The sequence below is a fragment of the Cnephaeus nilssonii genome, assembly GCF_951640355.1.
Source record: "Cnephaeus nilssonii genome assembly, chromosome: 8".
Taxonomy (NCBI): domain Eukaryota; kingdom Metazoa; phylum Chordata; class Mammalia; order Chiroptera; family Vespertilionidae; genus Cnephaeus; species Cnephaeus nilssonii.
In genome coordinates, this window is record NC_137079.1 from 98,537,362 (window position 1) to 98,556,667 (window position 19,306).

The 19,306-nt window shown below is 37.2% G+C and overlaps 1 protein-coding gene and 1 pseudogene across 6 annotated transcripts in view; both read left to right on the forward strand.

Moving 5' to 3' along the window:
- Positions 1-19,306, forward strand: part of NBEA (neurobeachin) — an 873,840-nt gene that overhangs the window by 558,693 nt on the left and 295,841 nt on the right. For all 5 annotated transcript variants that reach the window (XM_079778900.1, XM_079778901.1, XM_079778902.1 and 2 more), the window contains one exon: positions 12,644-12,787. In XM_079778900.1, the coding sequence (XP_079635026.1) occupies positions 12,644-12,787 (144 nt within the window). The remainder of the gene's footprint in view (positions 1-12,643; positions 12,788-19,306) is intronic.
- LOC307104451 (large ribosomal subunit protein uL22-like) lies at positions 1,554-10,085 on the forward strand (annotated as a pseudogene). The gene is made up of 3 exons: positions 1,554-1,640; positions 1,731-1,782; positions 9,514-10,085. The product of its transcript is annotated as a large ribosomal subunit protein uL22-like (transcript).

Below are 19,306 nucleotides of genomic sequence, written 5' to 3' on the forward strand. Positions count from 1 at the left end.
TAACAGTAATGACCAAGACATAGAGGTATAAAAAGGCCTAACTTACTACTTTAAGTAGCCTCAATATTTTGCAGCTGGTAACAGGTTACTTTGTAAATATTTCAGAATATGTTTTGACTTTAGATGTTTCATATTCTTGTACAAAAGAAACCCAATGAGAACAGGAATTATACAGAGTGGGGCAAAAGTAGGTTGACAGTTGTTTGTCTGGAAAATAATACAGTAATTAAGAAATAAGAATACAAGAATAAACTTTGTTTCATGGACTCACAACTATAAACCTACTTTTGCCCCACCCTGTATCTTCTATCTGTTCCACTTAGAGCATCCACATTAATATAAATTTATGCACTTTAGTTGCTATTTTTAATTGATAATTGATTGATTTAAGGTTTATACACAGTATTTTATCCACAGTAATTCATCATTTTCAGTAGCAGCATTGAAGGATATGATTTCTATGGAATAGGTCTATTGAGTATGGTATTTTCAAATTCTGAAGTATAATTTTGTCTGTACTTTATTCCACTCAGAGCATCAAAAGCTGTTAAGGAACTGATGAAATTATATTAATGTATTTATTGCTGAGTGGCATGGAACTGTTTATAATCATGCTTATATTTTTAGACTAATTTTTTATAATGTGTACACACCATTGCATTTATAAATAACTAGAGACCCGGTGCACGAAATTTGTGCACTGGTAAGGGGTGACCCTCAGCCCAGCCTCACCCTCTCCAATCTGGGACCCCTCGGGGGATGTCCGATGGCTGGTTTAGGCCTGAACCCATAGGGATCGGGCCTAAACCGGCAGTTGGACATCCCTCTCACAATCCGGGACTGCTGGCTCCTAACCGCTCGCCAGCCTGCTTGCCTTATTGCCCCTAACCGCTTCTGCCTGCCAGCCTGACCACCCCCTAACCACTCTCCTGCCAGCCTGATCGACGCCTAACTGCTCCCCTGCCGGCCCAATTGCCCCCAACTGCCCTCCCCTGCTGGCCTGCTCACCCCCAACTGCCCTCCCCTGCAGGCCTGGTCACCCATAATTACCCTCCCCTGCCAGCCTGATCACACCCAACTGCCGTCCCCTGCAGGCCTGGTCCCCCCCAACTGCCCTCCCCTGCAGGCCCAGTCGCCCCCAACTGCCCTCCCCTGCAGACCTAGTCCCCAACTGCCCTCCCCTGCTGACCTGCCTGCCCCCAACTGCCCTCTCCTGCTGATCTGGTCATCCCTAACTACCCTCCCCTGCCAGCTATCTTGTGGCAGCCATCTTGTGACCACATGGGAATGGCCATCTTGTGTGAGGGTGTGAGGGTCAATTTGCATATTACCTATTTATTATATAGGATTATTATACAACATGATAAATATATTCATCAAGATGTATTAAAAATGCTGTGTGAGCTCAGTGAAGGGGGCTGTTTAACTGAAGAAATAAATTCTAGCTAGACTTGAAAAGATGAACCGAGATCCTCTCAAGCCGATAACTGGGAGAGTGGAAATGTGGAGAAAGGGACTGCACAAGCTACCATAAAATGCAGAGGGATTGGAAAATGGTGCTGTGTGATGAAACAGAGGACAGTATGGGGAGATTGTATGAAGATGAAACTAAGAAGGCTGTTTGGAGTCATATTGTGAAGGTATTCATAAGGAGAGCCATTAGAGTATTTTTATGTGGGAGGATGATAAACCATAGAAATTAAGTAATATGCTAATTATTAAAATGGCAGATCCAGCAAAAATCCAATTTAAATATCATTCTCATACAGTGTGTTGCTATAGGTAAATTGGGATTTTTTTTTTAACTGCAAGAGCATTATTGAACATTTCCTGACTACATTTACCTGTTACATTTTTACCTACTCCTATAGCCTATCATCTATTAAGGTATATCAATACAATTATCTTAGAGTCATTTATAGGGTGTGCATTCTGTGTCATTTAGGAAAACACATTTTTATTTTTTTTAAATTTTATTTTGTTGTTTAAAGTATTACAAATAGTAGTACATATATCTCCTTTTTTCCCCAAACGCCCTAGCCAGTTTGGCTCAGTGGATAGAGCATTGGCCTGCGGACTGAAAGGTCCCGGGTTTGATTCTGGCCAAAGGGCACATGCCCAGGTTGCAGGCTTGATCCCCAGTGGAGGGCATGCAGGAGGCAGCCAATCAATGATTCTCATCACTGATGTTTCTATCTCTCTCTCTCTCTCCCTCTCCCTTCCTCTCTGAAATCAATAAAAATATATTAAAACAAAACACATTTTTAAATGTTTTTGGTGCTTTTAAAATGCTTTAAATAACCTATATCTCTGCTTTTCCATTTTTTTTTAAGTGGAGAAAATTTTTTGTTAATTACCTATTTTTTCCATGTCTCTGAGTAATTTACTTATTTATCCAAAACATCTCCTACCTCCATTTCCCAGGGTTTTAAAATAAATTTTCCATAATGAATTTTGCAACAGTTTTTAAAAAGAAAATTCAAGCATCGTTCCTCAGGTTAATGCCACCTACTGTTAGAGGACGTCTACTCCACCCTCTCAGCCCTAATTCAAGTTGTCCAGTTCATCTTTTCTTTCATTCCAAGAGTTGCCAAAACTTTCTCCCTTCCATTCTGCTATTCATCTGTCAGCTACACCTCCTCACTCATGTTGCAAGGTTTCTTTCCTTTGTTCTTGTTTCTCTATCTTTTCCCCCTTCTTTTCTCCCTTCCCTTCCTCCCGTCTCCCTTTCTTCTTGAAAACAAACATGCTCATTGTAGAAAATCTAAAAAAAGTCCAAAAAACTTTAAAAGGGGGAAAAGGAGATCACTGATAGACAATCATGTAAATATAGCTGTCTTTATCATTCTTGATGTATTTATTTCATGCTAGTCTTTTTCTAAGTATATTGTAACATAAGGAGCAAACACTATGCTATGTGCTCAATTGTAAAGATGAATAATGCATCATCTCAGCTCTTTATGCTATCTAGAGGTTCTAAATTGAGCAAAGTTTTCTATATGTTTTAGCATTTTTCTATAAGTCGTGTGCTGTGTGATTTTTAATATAATGAAATTCTACTTAAAATATTTAAAACCACATTAAGTAATATTCACTTTAAAAATGTATAATCTATATTTACCATCATGTATATTCTTAAAATATGGCTTATCAAATTTCCTTTAAAAAGCACAGAATGCAGTTTTCTACTTTCACTCCATTAAGAAGATTATTAAGTTAGCATTTCATACTTATATAGTACTGCATTTAAATTGAATAATAGTTTCTTGCACCTTTTTAATTGCATTTTTTTCTGTTTAAAAATGCTGTTTATGAATATCTGCTTTGTTGGTCTTCTCTAAGAAATATTGCTTATGTATGAATATTTTAAATTAGGAATAAATGAAATTCCGTTTTTGCTGTCAGACCCAAATTATAAAAATGCATTGCATGTCTTTGAAAATCAGTATACTCTATTAGCAGGCCTGTCAATATAAAAAGTGCATTCCATTTCCACCTCTTGCTCTAATAACCTTTTCTGTGTTACTCTGAGGCAGTTCACATAATCAGAGTATATTGTCAGCTTACTGGAGTTGGGGAAGCATGAAATGAAAATCACGTTAATATTGATCCAATTCTTTTACTTGCAAGTGTCCTTGATGTCCTTTTCCACTGAGCAATAACTGTTGATGTTAGGTAGTCATTTAAAAAAATTCTTATAGTCTTGTAAATTATTTACAAGCATAACTAATCTGAATAAGAATTTACTACTGAGAATAATTTATAAGAATATTTCACCTTAATTAGTGCCCATATTGCTAGTTCTACATGTTTACTATACCACTGAAATATTTTCCTCAAGCTTTTCAGAGAAAACCCTATCTGTAGACATAATGTCTATGTCTAGTTAAAAGCAAATAAAAGTCTATACAAGTTCCTCATTGGTAAAAACACAAATGATGCTGTACTCTAATTTTATGTGATATATGATGTGCTAAAATGGACTATATAAGAAGCATTAGTTACTGACTCAGGTAAGGATTACCATTTCTGAATCAAGTTTATTATAAATTTAAAGTAGTTTAGGTCCTAGGTTTTTAATTTTATGGTAGTTTAGATAATATCTATTTTGCATTATTCACTATATTCTCTGTTAATATAAAATGAATTGAAGTGGGAGTTATGGTTAAATTCAATGCATTCAACCTAAAATACCCACAAATAAGAAAACAGGAACTTGATGTCTAAATTGTCCAGATTTTTTATCTATATTTATTAAATTTAATCACTAACTACTTAGATTTTTACTTAAAGTGTGTTTGAAACAACAAATAGGAACTATTTGAATAGAAAGTCTACTTCATTTATCAAAATACTTGCTTTCTTCAAATGATTGTGTTGATAAAGTGAGTGAGGCTCCTGGCTCAGCAGCAGGTATAACAGAGGAAAAAAAACTTGAGACTTCTAGTCATTCTTTCTAATAGTGTTTTTACTCAGTATTACTAACAGATTTACTATTAGGATTTTTCTACTGCAGTATCTATTTGTTTTTTAATCCTGTTCTATATAGAAAAGGATTATTTTAGTCTTTAGTCATCATTCAATAGGTCTGTCCTTTGTGTATTTATTATTTATGTTTCTTAAAAAAGGAAGTATTATGCCCATGCTACAAAGTCAAACACAAAATTTAATTTTGAATTTAAATTATTTACAAATCAAAGTTTTTGCTTTTTAGTTAGCAGTTGTTACAGTACAGTGTGTTCTATGTATGCATCCACTGCTTTTATCTCACTTTAAGTTTGGCATAAAACATTTTTTAGTGATGGGTTTCTTAATATAATATTAACCACTAGAGGCCCAGTGCATGAAATTTGTGCACTGGGTGGGGGGGGGGGGGTGGGAATGTCCCTCAGCCCAGCCTGCACCCTCTCAAATCTGGGACATCCCTCTCACAATCCAGGACTGCTGGCTCCTAACCGCTTGACTGCCTGCCTGCCTGATTGCCCCTAACCCCTAACCGATTCTGCCTGCCAGCCTGATCACCCCCTAACCACTCCCCTGCCAACCTGATTGATGCCTAACTGCTTCCCTGCCAGCCTGATTGCCCCCAACTGCCCTCCCCTGCTGCCCTGGTCACCCCCAACTGCCCTCCCCTGCAGGCCCGGTCACCCCTAACTGCCCTCCCCTGCAGGCCTGATCCCTCCCAACTTCCCTCCCCTGATGGCCATCTTGTGGTGGCCATCTTGTGTCCACCTGGGGGCAGCCATCTTGTATGTGGAGTGATGGTCAATTTGCGTATTACCTCTTTATTATATAGGATTCTTTTATTTTTGAAATGTTCAAAATTATAAACTTCTCAGTAAATAGATAGATCTATATATATTAATGGCTGGTGGCCTGGTGCATGGATTCGTGCACATTGAAAGGAAATTAATTAGAAGAAATATTTTAATATTGCTGTTCACCCTTTCTCTATAATAGAAGTGTCAACCAAATTCACAATCGACAATGACAGATTGGAAGACAAGCATGCAATTGGCAACAGTGAGAGCTTTATATGTATCTTGCATGTGTGAGTCAACATTTATTTTTAAACTAGAGGCCTGGTGCACAAAACTTGTGCAAGGGACTTGGCCCTCACAGCTGCAGCGGCTGCCTCAGCCCTTGTAGCCCCAACTTCATCTGGAAGGTTGTTTGGCTGTCTGGTCTAATTAGCATATTACGCTTTTATTATTATAGACTGCCAGTGCGCATTATATGTACCGGGTGGTTGGATGGTCAGATGGTCGGATGTACATACGATCGGTTACTTAGCCTTTTATATATATTGATATATAGATGAGACCATGTCACCATGTCTAATGTAATTAGTTGAAAGGTATATTGATCTTAAAATTCTTTCCTTTTAATTAACATTAAATAATATCATTAGAGTTACTAAAAGTACTGTTTTGTAAAGGTATTTATTGCTCTGATTTGAGTTTTAATGAGAAAAAGTTATCTTTACAATTCCCCAAAGTATTCATATGTCATTAATACTTCTAAAAGAAAGTAGGTTTGAAAATGAAGTTTAGCATTTTATCTTATACCATATAGGGATAATTTTGTCAAAACACTTTTTAAAAGCTAAAATATATTATAGAATGGTAGATATTATAAAGAACTTGTTCAGAAAAGATTGTCATCTTATGAACTGGTTTCCAGATGTTTAGAAACTATCAGATTTCCTGACATCTTAGATTTAGATAAATTTAAGATGAGACTAAATTTTTATCCTGTATGTCTCCTTCCCATGATGGAAGAAAAGTATGGATTAAATGCATTACATGTATATAAAATTTTGGTATCAACTTTGTTGAGAAAGCAATTCTTTCCCTTCAAATACCCAAGATATTAAGAGTTTTTATATTCTTAAGATACCCATATACAAAATTAAAACTGAATGTCAAATACATTTATGCTTATTTAATTTTATTTAATCATATTTTAAATGGATAATATAATTATTGGGGAGGACAATTTTTAATGTAAGCTACTTTCAATTTCACAAACACCTTATGGCACCTGTCTGTGTGCTGTCTGCACGGAGTATCCAATCTAGTGGAGAAACTGAAGGCTTATATTGCATTGTAGTGAATATAAACAGTGTTATAACAGCATGGTGGAAGGAAGAAGATTAATCCCAACTGTTACGGGTTTATTCTATTTTTCTCTTTGTGCATTAGCCACACATACAGGATGTCCCCAAAAAATGTATACACACTTTAACAGCTGATAGCTCAATTTTGAAAATAAAGTATATTTTAATAACCCCTGCCTTTAAAATTATTCAAAGTGCGTGTATATATTTTTGGGGTACACCCTATATAAGTTATGGCTTACTTTTTGTTATAAAATACTTTTTTTCTTTATTAGTATAGATGTTGTAAAGTTGACTATAGAAAAATTTCTTAAAGAGAAAATGACTACTATGTAGCATTTTTGTTTACATGAACTATTTATATTTATCAATGGAAAAAGACATGATGGACATATAAATAAAATAATTTCTTTACTTTTGTTTGTCCAGACTTTGCTTATAGATATTTTCTTTGAATATTATAAGGATAAGTTAACGTCTTTAGTTTGTCATGTCTATATTTTAACTTATACTTATTTAAAATAACAACAGAAGTATTTTAAATGACAATAATACAATTATAGTAGTAACTAGAGGCCCAGTGCACGAATTCGTGCATGGGTGGGGTCCAGCCGGCCTGGCCCCAATCGGGGCAGATCAGGGTTGGGCCTGTTGGGAGGAGGGGATGGTAGGAGGCTGGCCGGCCAGCCCACCCCGATCAGGGTGGGATCAGGGCCTGACTGGCTGGGGGAAGGGGCTGCAGGTGATTGGCTGGTGGGCCCCACCCCTGATTAGGGTAGGGCGTGCCAATCAGGGGGCCAGTGGCCTGGGGGAGGGTCCATGGGTGGTTGGCTGGCTGGCCCTGCCCCTGACTGGGGTTGGGGGGGCTGATCTGGGGTGGAGCTGGGAGGGGGAGGGGCTCCGGGAGGTTGGCCGGCCAGCCCCGCCCCCTATTGGGGTGTGGGGTATGATAAGGGGTGGGGCGGCTAGGGGGAGGGGCTGCAGGAGGTTGGCCAGCCAGCCCCGCTTCCTATTGGGGTGTGGGGGTGCGATCAGGGGCGGGTTGGCTGGGGGGAGGGGCTGTGGGCCTATCATGGTCGGGCAGGCTGATCGGGGGCGGGGCTGGCTGGGGGGGAGGAAGGGGGCACTTGGCCAGCCAGCCCTGCTCTTGATCAGGGTGGGAGAGTCCGATCAGGGGCAGGCTGGCAGGGGGGAGGGGCCTCGAGGTTGGCCGACCAGCCCCACCCCCTGATCAGGCTGGTTCACTGGCCACAGTGGGCATCATAGCGACTGGTCATTAGGTTGTTATGGCCATTACAGTCACTGGCTTTTTATATAGATAGATAATACTAGTGTATAGTGACAGTACTAGATTTTTTTAGTTGTCTTGTTATTTCACTTTTAAAATATACTTTGTTTCACATGGGTCCTTGTTTATTAAGAGAATTTTTATGAAAGAGGAGCTTTATGTAGATTCATATAATATAGTATTCTATATTAGATAGCATGTACTCATACAGAGCTTCAAACATAATATATTTTACCGAAAAATCTAATGTGTATCCAGTGCTTTCCTATATTTATTTGTAATATGATGTGGAAAATAAAATAAGTGCAATTTTGCATCTGGCTTCATTAATCTATAATATGGTGGCATTTTTAAAATTCTGAAACCTTACAAATTTTATGGCATTTTAATGTTTCCTTAGAAAATAAGCATATACTAGTAAAAGCTAAAATATTGCTTTTATCTCACTTTAAACATATAAAAGCTAAATATAAACAGTGTTACATTTATATCCTATCCAGCTTTACACATAATTCACATTTTCAAATCTAAGGCATTCTGGTGGTTTGTGGTACTCGCTTGTTAATTTCTTGATGAATGGCTAAAAAGGCCAAGAAGTGCACTCAATCCAACATGTCTTCTAAAGACAGATGATCTCAAATAAATTATCTTCCCAATCAGATTTTGATTTGTTGGGTGTTAAACCAATTCTTTCTAAGGACAGTGTTTATAAGCCTTGTAATGAGCAGCCCTCTGAGACCTTACCTCTTTTTGCCTGTAATTTTGATGAATGAAGCTCTAATTCATAAAAGATATTGTGATTGAAAAGCACTTTTGCACTTCATACACTTTAATTGAGATAAATGTTTGCTGCAGTACCATAAAAATCAGGAAGTTTACTGAGCTGCAAACTAATAACACTTCAACAGGGATGATAAGTTCAATGTGTTGATATGGATTAGTTTACTATATATATTTTAAAGACATATTTGTTTTACTGGTTTAAACTAGAGGGGATCAACATAAAAGCTTAATATACATTTCAGAGCTTGCCTTCATTTTTTATTAGTTGATTTTATTTTTAATAACATGAGTTATGTAAAGATTTTTTAATGACAAAGATTACACATGGTTGTGATACAAGGAAAAACTTGCTTTATTAGGCTGACTTGTATATAAATGGCTTTTTTTTTTTACTATTTTATATAAAGAAACAAATTCCCTTTTGTGTAAATACATAGATTCTTGAATTTCCCCCCAATCTGAAGGCAAATCACCAAGAATCACTGAGATATCCTGGGATCTTCAGATTAAGAAATAGCCAGAGGTAATTTTTATGTCTCAGTTTATTCACTTATTCAATATTTACCAGGACTTGTTTGGTGCCAGGCAGTGCACTAAGGACTGAGAATCATCAAGAGCTTCCAGGCTATGTGGGCATAATAAGCAAACAATTACAATACCGCTAGCTACTACAGTAGCAGGATTTATGAGGTATGGTGACAGCATAAGGGAAAGAACACAAAAACCTACCTTAAAAAATTAGAGAATGGAGCACAGGGTGGGTAGACTTGAACTTCAGTTCAGCAAATGTTTGTGACACACCTGCTTGGTGGCAGGCACTGAGACCACAGAAATCAGTCTATAGTGGCCTCTTCCCATAAGCTGCCTGAGGTGACTTCTGAAAATGTTCACTATTCACTTGATCCCCCAAAATCCACAAAATTATGCAAATCAAGAGGTTCAAATCTTCATGTTCACTTTAAGATCACTCAAGAAACGGCCTAGGCCATGAAGGGAATGTATCTGAGAAAAGTCACCACGTATCTGAGGAATGTGTGCCACTCTGTTCTTACAATAGTGGAATTGGTAGGTGTTCCCAGGGCAAACAGTGGGGATGGACACAGATTCAGTGTTCCAAAAAGAGTGTTGAATTTTTGCTACACATGCTGAAAAATGCAGAGAGTAATGCGGAGCTTAAGGGTTTAAATGTAGATTCTCTGGCCATTGAGCAAAGCTCCTAAGATGCAGCACAGAACTTACGGAGCCTATGAGTGGATTGACCCACACATGAGCTTTCCCTGCCACATTGAGAGGATCTTTACTGAAAAAGAGCAGATTGTTCCTAAATTAGGAGAGGAACTTGCCCAGAAGAAAAAGGTATACCAGAAGAAACAAAATCTTATGGCTCGGAGGTAAATTCAGCATAAAATAGGTACTAATAAAAGTTTTTAAAAAAGGAAGAAAGTAGTCTATCATGTAGTGCAGAAGAAAAACAAAACAGATAGCACCTATATAGTATGGCTGAGCTCTGTGTAAATTGTGAAAGTACAAAGGGGTTAGTTAGGAAAGGTACCTGAAGGAGGTGAGTTTTGAAGGTCAAGTAGGAATTAGCCAAACAAAGGAAGAAGGAAGGAACATACCATCCAGAGGAAATAATAAAAGCCCAGGTAAAGGACTCTGAGAAAGCATGACATGTTTTGGAAGCTATAAGTGGCCCAGGATTGTTTATGGGGGAGTAATAAAAGATAATGCAAAATTGATATTAAGCAGATAAAAGACCTTGATTAGTCATGCTAAGGAGTTTAGACTTTATCCTAAAAGTATAATCTTTGCTCTCTGTGTTGATTGAAAGGGTTAATAAGCCATATTAAGCAGCGAAATATCCTCACCTAGTTGTGTTGTGTAGTAATCACACTGACAGAGCGTGGAGGATGGTGGGAATGAGGGAGCTACGGAAGACCTCCAGGCCAAATGACAATGGTTTGAGCCAGGACAGGGGCAGTCACCTTGCGGGATAAATTCGACATTTGTGGCTTCAGTAAGTGGGTTGTTGAAAATAGGAGGAGGTGAAGGAGCAGGAGATGATTTGTTCAGTTAGGAAAATGTGGAATTAAGAAAATCCAGCTGAAGATGTCTAGTAAAGATATGACAGTAAAGACCTCAAGAGAGACTTCTTGGTTAATAATCATTGGATTTGCCTCTTTTGTTCTCAGATGATACAAGCTCTGGATTTCTCCAATTAAGTTACTACCAAAGTAGCAAATATATTATAAAGATGGCAACACCCAGAAGATTACTGTTGTGCTGGCTTTATAGCAAATAAAACCAAATAAAATTGAGATAGGGTTCTGGACCATTCAGCAATCAATCCTCAGATTTTATTCCAGAAATAAGAATTGTATATAGGCCAGTGAAAGAAGAATGCACATACTAGTATAACCCATTTAATTCTTCTCGCCCACAGTGTAGCATTGATACTTTTTGCCTCTGAAGTATTTATCAAAATATATATTTAATAATCAATTACTTTATACTGTTAATCTATATTTTAACCATGCTCTCTAAATACTACTATCCAGGAAGAGCTAGGATGACAGACTATCTCTCAGCCAGTGACACTCTACAGTGCTATTGTGACATGACTGTGTTCCTCAACATGTATTTTTTACTCCTCTCTGGACTACTTTGAGTCAATTTGTTAATGTTTTAGCAAACAGTATTGGCTCTGAGTCGCTGACAAAAAGAAGTGCAAGCTGCAGTAAAAGGCTAATAGTGTTTTACAGTGCAAGTTTCATAGTGCATACTTCTAAGAAAATGGTGGAGCAGATATCAACAGGTATTAATGGACTGTTGTTAGAAGTCCTCTATTGGGCTTGGGAAAATCGACCAAAAATATTATTAATTTTAACGGCGAGAATTTTGACCAAATGTATGACAGGACTTGGAGAGTAATTGCATGTGTACACAATATAACATCCCCTAGAATTATAATACAACACCATATAGGAGTGATTTGTTAAGCTTCCATTTTCAGGAATATGTCCACCAAATGAGATGTGACAGTATTTTCTCAGTTAATGCTGCTCCTTGAAGCCTACATCCTAATACATTGATATGAAGTAGAGATATTTCATATATATAATTTACTTGGAGTTCAGGTAATTTTAGATTCATTGACATCTTCCAAAGAAGGTGTTTGAATGAAAATATTGAAATATTTGTTAAGCAGTCAAATCCATGAGAGTTTCAAATGCATTTTAATTTTTAACCTTCATATTGATTGACCTACTAATGCTATGTAAACTTTGCTATATTTGCATTTTTCTGACTTATTTTTATGTGTTTGGATTTTGGTCATTTGTACTATTTTATGTAACAAAGTCAGGATATCACTTTAGAAAACCATTATTTTATTAATTGCTAAAGAAATAGCTATTGTGAAGTACATTTTATGTCTGCATCATTCCTAACTCCATCTTTCTATAGCTTCCCAATAACAACCATATCTTCCTTCAGATGTGAATGCTTTCTTATTTCTTCATACCTATTTATATTTTTAAAAGATCTGTCCAGTTGATTACCTAATTCACTCAAAGGTATAATTATGTAAAATTGTGTGATTTTATGGATCAGAAAACCAAGTTTTTGGTGGGATACAGATTTTTGATAGAAAGTGCAGTGATATTAGAAACCCAAGATGCCTTTCTCTACCACCAGCCAACTCCTAGGTTTCTCTACAGACGAGTAGCTTTGTCAGCCTGTGGCCTCATCTGTAAAAGAAGGGTAGTACCGGTAGATTACACCATCTTTCTCACAATTATTTAGAAGACTGAACAAGATAAAGAATGTAAAAGTGCTCTATATTTGTAATGTGTAAATACAGCATATAATTTTGAAAAATAATAGATTGTGTCTAATACTCATTGAAAAAGCAATCATAATGACCTAAATTATTGTATTTCACTTGTGACTAGGCACTGAAGAAGATGTTGTGAAGTCAAAGAAAACATTCAGAAGTCAAGCAATAGTGAATCAGAATGCAGAGACAGAACTTATGCTGGAAGGAGATGATGATGCAGTCAGTCTGCTACAGGAAAAAGAAATTGATAACCTTGCAGGTAAATTTTTTAATGTGTTTCTTCTGTTTATTTGTTGTAAATAATAGTCACACGATTACGGAATTTAAAATCTATCTCCTGGTGGAAAAGTGTGTGCCAGTGGTTAGAATAATGCCCAATTATGTGAATTTTAATAATGGACCTAATTTCTAATGACATGATGGGATATGATAACTTACAGTGTTGGCCCATAACAGTTTTAGAATCCTGTGAGAACAGGTTGCTTCATGGAGGTGGGTTCACTGACCCCTGGAATCATATTCTAGATCTCAAGTTAAAAACTCCTGCTTGGGAGTCTCAAAGAGTGGTTGAGTCTACCTCGCTTCTGTATTTTCAGGCCATACAACATTGGGGTGAGTTATATTCATCATAAATGAGTAGAATTATATTCATCATTCAGTTTACAAAATAGCACTCCTGTGTCCAGAGGTGTGCTGGAAATGATCTGGCATATCTATTGAAAGCCTCCAATGATATTTCTACCAGTTGGAGACTTCTACTTTTATGAAGAAATGATATTACTGGTAATTGTAAATTAGAGATAGTACATTATTCTCCCTCTTCTAGAAAATGTTTAATAAGGTTATTCTAATAACAGTTCCTGGATATGCCTATGTTATAACATTTCTGTTTCATGAAACCTATTTTTTTTCTATTTAAAACTAATATTAAATCTAGGAACACAGATTAGCCTCAAATTCCTAAATAAATATTCAACTTTTGGTTTTGTAGTTTCTTGATTTGTTTTAATAGTTCAGAGATTTTATTTGAGGTCATTTGGAAATATAAGCAAATGAAAAACATTATTTCCTTTTGCCCACAGATTTGTGTGTTTTTTTTCTTGGTCTTATTCTTGATCCTGAAGAACTAGAGAAAATTCACAAACATTAGTCCTGATCTTTTTAGATAATGTGTTGCCATTCTTCATTTACATATGTTCAATATGTTCAGTAATTATACAGTTTAGTTTAGACTCTCTGGTCCTTAATCCCCACTAACGGTAATTAATTACTTGATAAAAGTTTGGCCAGTACCTTGAAGTTTCTTGTGATAAGATCTGCCCAGTAATACTATAGGCAAAATCCAATAGTACTATAGGTATAATAACTCCTTTATATTTCTCTCCTCTAATGGTAATAGAGTGATTATTAACATTAATTTATGCTTATAAACAAAATTCCCAAAATAACATTAAGTTAAAATACCTAAAGAACAATGAAACTATGCTTGAAATAAAGTATTTAAAAATTGAATCTCTACCAGTTCACTCTGTCAAGACTCCTCTAATTTCTATAAATTATAAACAGATTTGTCTTTGCACAGATCTGTTCCTCTATAGTCCTAATTCATACTATTTTTGGAATCCTTAGATATAAAATATCTTATAAACTGTCCTAAAATATTGATTCTCTGCCTAGTGTTCAGTTTTATTTATTTTTACTCTGTGTAAAATACAATTTTATTATTAATTTTAAAAATCTTTATTGTTGAGAATATTATATATGCCCCCTCCTTTTCCCTCCATTGCCCACCTCCAACCAGTTCCTGTCCTGCCCCAAGGCTTCACCACCCTATTGTCTGAGTCCATAGGTAATGCACATATGCATATAAATTCTTTGGTTAATCTCTTCCTGCCCCACCCCCCCTTCACCTTTCCTTCTGAGAGTCCTCATTCTGTTCCATGTTTTCATGCCTCTGATTCTATTTTATTCACCAGTTATTTTGTTCATTAGATATCTTGTTAGTTTATTTTGATTTTTAGATTCAATTGTTGATAGATATGTATTTATTGACATTTTATTTTTCATATTTTTTATCGTTTTTCCCTTTTCTTCCTCCTCTTCCTCCTCCTCCTCCTTCTTCTTTTCTTCTAATTCTTCTTATCTTTTTAAAGAATACCCTTCAACATTTCATGTAATACTGGTTTGGTGGTGGTAAACTACTTTAGCTTTTTCTTGTCTGTGAAGCTCTTTATCTGACCTTCAATTCTAAATGATAGCTTTGCTGGGTAGAGTAATCTTGGTTGTAGGTCCTTGCTGTTCATCACTTTGAATATTTCTTGCCACCCCCTTCTGGCCTACAAAGTCTCTGTTGAGAAATCAGCTGAAAATCAAATGGGTGCTCCCTTGTAGGTAACTGATTTTCTCTTGCTGCTTTTAAGATTCTCTCTTTGTGTTTAACCTTTGGCATTTTAATTATGATGTGTCTTGGTGTGGGCCTCTTTGGGTTCCTCTTGTTTGTGACTCTGCACTTCCTGTACTTGTGTGTCTATTTCTTTCACCAGGTAGGGGAAGTTTTCTGTCATCATTTCTTCAAATAGTTTTTCAATATCTTGCTCTCTCTCTTCTCCTTCTAGCACCCCATAATGTGAATATTGGTATGCTTGATGTTGTTACACTATCTTCATATTTTTGGATTCTTTTTTCTTTTTGCTCTTCTGATTGGGTGTTTTTTGCTTCCTCATATTCCAAATCCTTTATTTGATTCTCAGAACCCTCTACTCTACTGCTGAATCCTTGTAAATCATTATTTATTTCAGTTAGTGTATGCCTTATTTCTGACTGGTCCTTTTTCATGTCTTTGACATTATCACTTGAAATTCTCACTACGTCCCTTGAAGCTCTCATTAAGATCCTTGAGCATCTTTATAACTATTGTTTTGAACTCTGTATCTAATACTTTATTTGCTTCCATTTCATTTGGTATTTTTTCTTGAGATTTTTTTCTGCTCTTTCATTTGTGACATGTTTCTTTTTCTCCACAATTTGGCTGCTTCCCTGTGTTTGTTTCTATGTAGTAGGTAGAGCTGCTATGTCTCCTGGAATTGGTAGAGTGGCCTTGTGTAGTAGTTGTCCTGTAGGGCTCAGTGGCTCATCCTCCCTAGTCACCTGAGATGGCACTCTAGGTGTGCCCCTGTGTGGACTGTGTGCACAGTCTTGTTGTAGTTGAGCCTTGATTGCTGTTGGCATCACTGGGAGGAATTGACTTCCAGGCCATTTGGCTGTGGAGACCAGCTACAACTACAGTGGAAGGGCTGCTGTACAGGAGATACCCCAACTGGAACAGGACTTGCTTCAGTGGGGCTTTGGTGCTCACTGAGTCTGCCCCTTGAGTGTGTCACTCTTGGATGCGTAGAGTTTTAATCTAGTATGTCCACTGAGTGCACTGGCTCTAGGGCCTCCAAAGAGTTACAAAGTCAGCCACTTCCTGAGATCACCTGGCAGAGCTACAGAGCAATCTGCAGATGGCTGTTATTTGTGTTGGGCTTGGAAGTGCCCAAGTGAGGCCAAGCTGTGGAGCAAGGCAGACTGTTGCTAGTGCCAGGATTGGGGCTTCTTATTTGATAAGTATGGGTATGCTGACTCCAGCTGCTGCTTGTTTGAGAGATTTAAGGAAGTCTGAAGCCTGAACAAGGACAGGCCATTCATATGGAAAAGCCACTACAAACTACTTGGGTGTGGCTGCAAATCTAGTGGGGGAGGATCTCAGGGAATTAGGGCAGAGTGAGCAGTGTGCTCCGGTCTTATGGAAACTCAGATATGGCTGCCAGTCAGCTCTGCACCTGGGGAGGTCTCAACATAGGAACAATGACCCCTGTGAGCACCCCTGTCTGAGAGAAAGCCACCCCCAAGTTTTTGCTCTGATACCAGACAATCTATTTCCTCCTTGTATATCCCTGGATCTGGCCAAGCCACTGCCCCAGCACTGGAGCTCAAAGGGAGCATGCCTGTGTAAGTTCATGTGTGGGCCCTTTAAGAGGAACTGCCTGGCTCTCCAGCAGCCTTCGTGTCACTCAGCCACAATCCCCACTGGATTTTGTTGCCCAAAGTTATGGGACTTCTCTTCCTGGCACTGGTTCCCCAGGCGTGGAGGGGTGGGGGGAGTGGGGGGCGGGGGGTGACTAGGATCCCTGGCTCCTTATGGGAGGCCTCTGCAGCTGAGACATCCCTCCCATTAAAAGATGCCACATGTGGGTGTTGGACCAGCCTGTTCCACACCGCCACCCCCCTATTGGTCTCAATGTGCTTCCCTCTTTACTCTTCTAGTTGTAGGTCTTCCATTCAGCCAGCTTTCAGGCAGTTCTAAATGATGGTGGTTCCATATTTTAGTTGTATTTTTGATGTACTTGTGGGAGGCAGCAAATACCTCATTTACCTACTCAACCATCTTGGTTCTCCTAAAATCAGTATTCACTTTTAAAAGAGATGTCTACAAATGTGACCCTAAACTTTACATGTAGTACAACAGTAGGGGATTTTTGTTTTTTTTTGTTTTAATCCTATCCAAGGATATTCTTTTCCATTGATTTTTAGAGAGTGTAGACAGGAAGTAGGGAGGGGGAGAGAGAGTGAGAAAAACATTGATGTGAGAGAGACACATTGATTGGTTGCCTCCCGATCTCTCCGGGGCATTGAACCTGAAATCCAGACATGTGCCCTTCACCAGGAATCAAACCCACCACCCTTTGTTGCACAGGCCAATGCTCCAACAACTGATGTTTTATGAAGAGAGAAGTAAGGGTCACAGGGGTAGTCTACAGAATACATAGGTATAGACAGATTCAGTCTATAAATGCTGAAGCCTGTTTATGAATCTAGCCTGACATGACAGTGAGAATGTCACATAAAAATCATTTTAGAAGTTAATTACAAACCAGTATTCTTAGATTTAAAAAATTAGCTATTAAAGAAGTTTCAGAGCACATAAATATGTAACTTTTGATGTTGCTCTGACAATTGTGCTGATAATTGTTTTTTCTCAGATATTAAAATTTGATAAACAATGTCTTTCTTATCATTGTAAATGTCCCAATCGTGTATTTAAACTGGTTAAGAAAACTTTGCCATCTCAGGAGCTCTAATTCCAAATCAAAATCCAGGAGATAATAAAAGATGTGTATAAAATTAATAATCACAATAGAAAAATAAGGGAAATTGCCAACTTAGTTAAGATTGATTGTGGGGTTTTTTGGTTTAAAAGATAGGATCAGTTCTGATTATAGAAATAAAATTTGAGAAAAGAATAATAGCCAGCATTTCTTAATGGGAACCAGGCAGTGTTTCAAGGTTTTTATGTGCAGTAACGTATTTAATAATCACACTGTAGAAGTAGATGCTGTTGTTACCCTAATTTTACAAATGAAGATATAGAGGCCAAGAGGGGTTAAGTAGCTTGCATAAAGTTAAGAAGTATATGGTTTGAACTAAAATCATATATTTAAATATGTATCTGTATATACTTAAAGAATCTTCTAAAATGATGTAAAAACAAGATCCTCAGTTTATAATTAAACTTTTATACTGGTTTTATTATATTATACTTAGAACTCTATGAATATGCATAATAATTAATTTTAGTTTTATATATGTATTCCCCAAAATCATTCTGGTAAGCTAGAAAAAGTCTGATAGCATATTTATAGCACAATTTTATTTAAATAATGACCCTTTGGGTGTTTGCTACATTTTGTTTAGAGTTTTCTGGTTCTAATGAAGATAAATATTCCACAACGTTTTAAAGATTTAAATGTCATACAATTTCCTGTTTCACTTTTAGTTCCCTTTCTTCCCAAGCATTCTTCTCAATAGGCAAGTTATATGTGTCTGAGTATGAATAGCTGAATTTATTATTTATTGTAGCAAATGGCTAATATTATAACATAAAAGTATGAAAATAAATAATTATAATATTAATAACAGTTTATTTTAATTGGTGTGTTTTTTTAGTTTGTAGTGATTCAGCAAAGTGAATTAGGGATTAAATTTCCTTATGTAAATAAAATTTTTGATTTACTATTTATTTATTACTTAAAATATTTTATTACTTAAAACATTGAAATTAATTAGTATAGTTCACCTGATTTTAATATAAAATCTCAATTTAATTTAATTTGACACTTAAGTCAGTTTTTTAAATTATGAAAAAATATTTTGTGTATATATATATATATATATATATATACACACACACACACACACACACATATATATGTGTATATACATATATATATCCTATATAATAAAAGCCCAGTGATCGAAATGGTGGAACGACCAGAATGACCAGAGACTAGAATGACCACGGGCCCTCACCCCAGCTGGCCAACCCCCAGCGAGCAGTTAGGGGCAATCAGACAGGCCAGTGAGTGGTTAGGGGCGATCAGGCAGGCAGGTAAGCAGTTAGGGGCTAGCGGTCCCGGATTGCGAGAGGGATGTCTGACTGCTGGTTTAGGCCCAATCCGCAGGGATTTCTGGGGGATCTGACCTAAACCGGCAGTTGGACATCCCCCGAGGGGTCGCAGATTTCAAGAGGGTGCAGGCTGGGCTGAGTGATCCCCCCCCACCCCATGCACGAATTTCGTGCACTGGGTCTCTAGTATATATATAAGCTGTTATTACCAACCACCTACTGATCTATTTAATGTTAAATAAAAGTGTTGTTGTTTTTTTACAGGGCTGCGTTAATGTGCAAATTTCTTTTTATACCTAAAATATCCCTTACACATGTCTGTTCTATACCCTT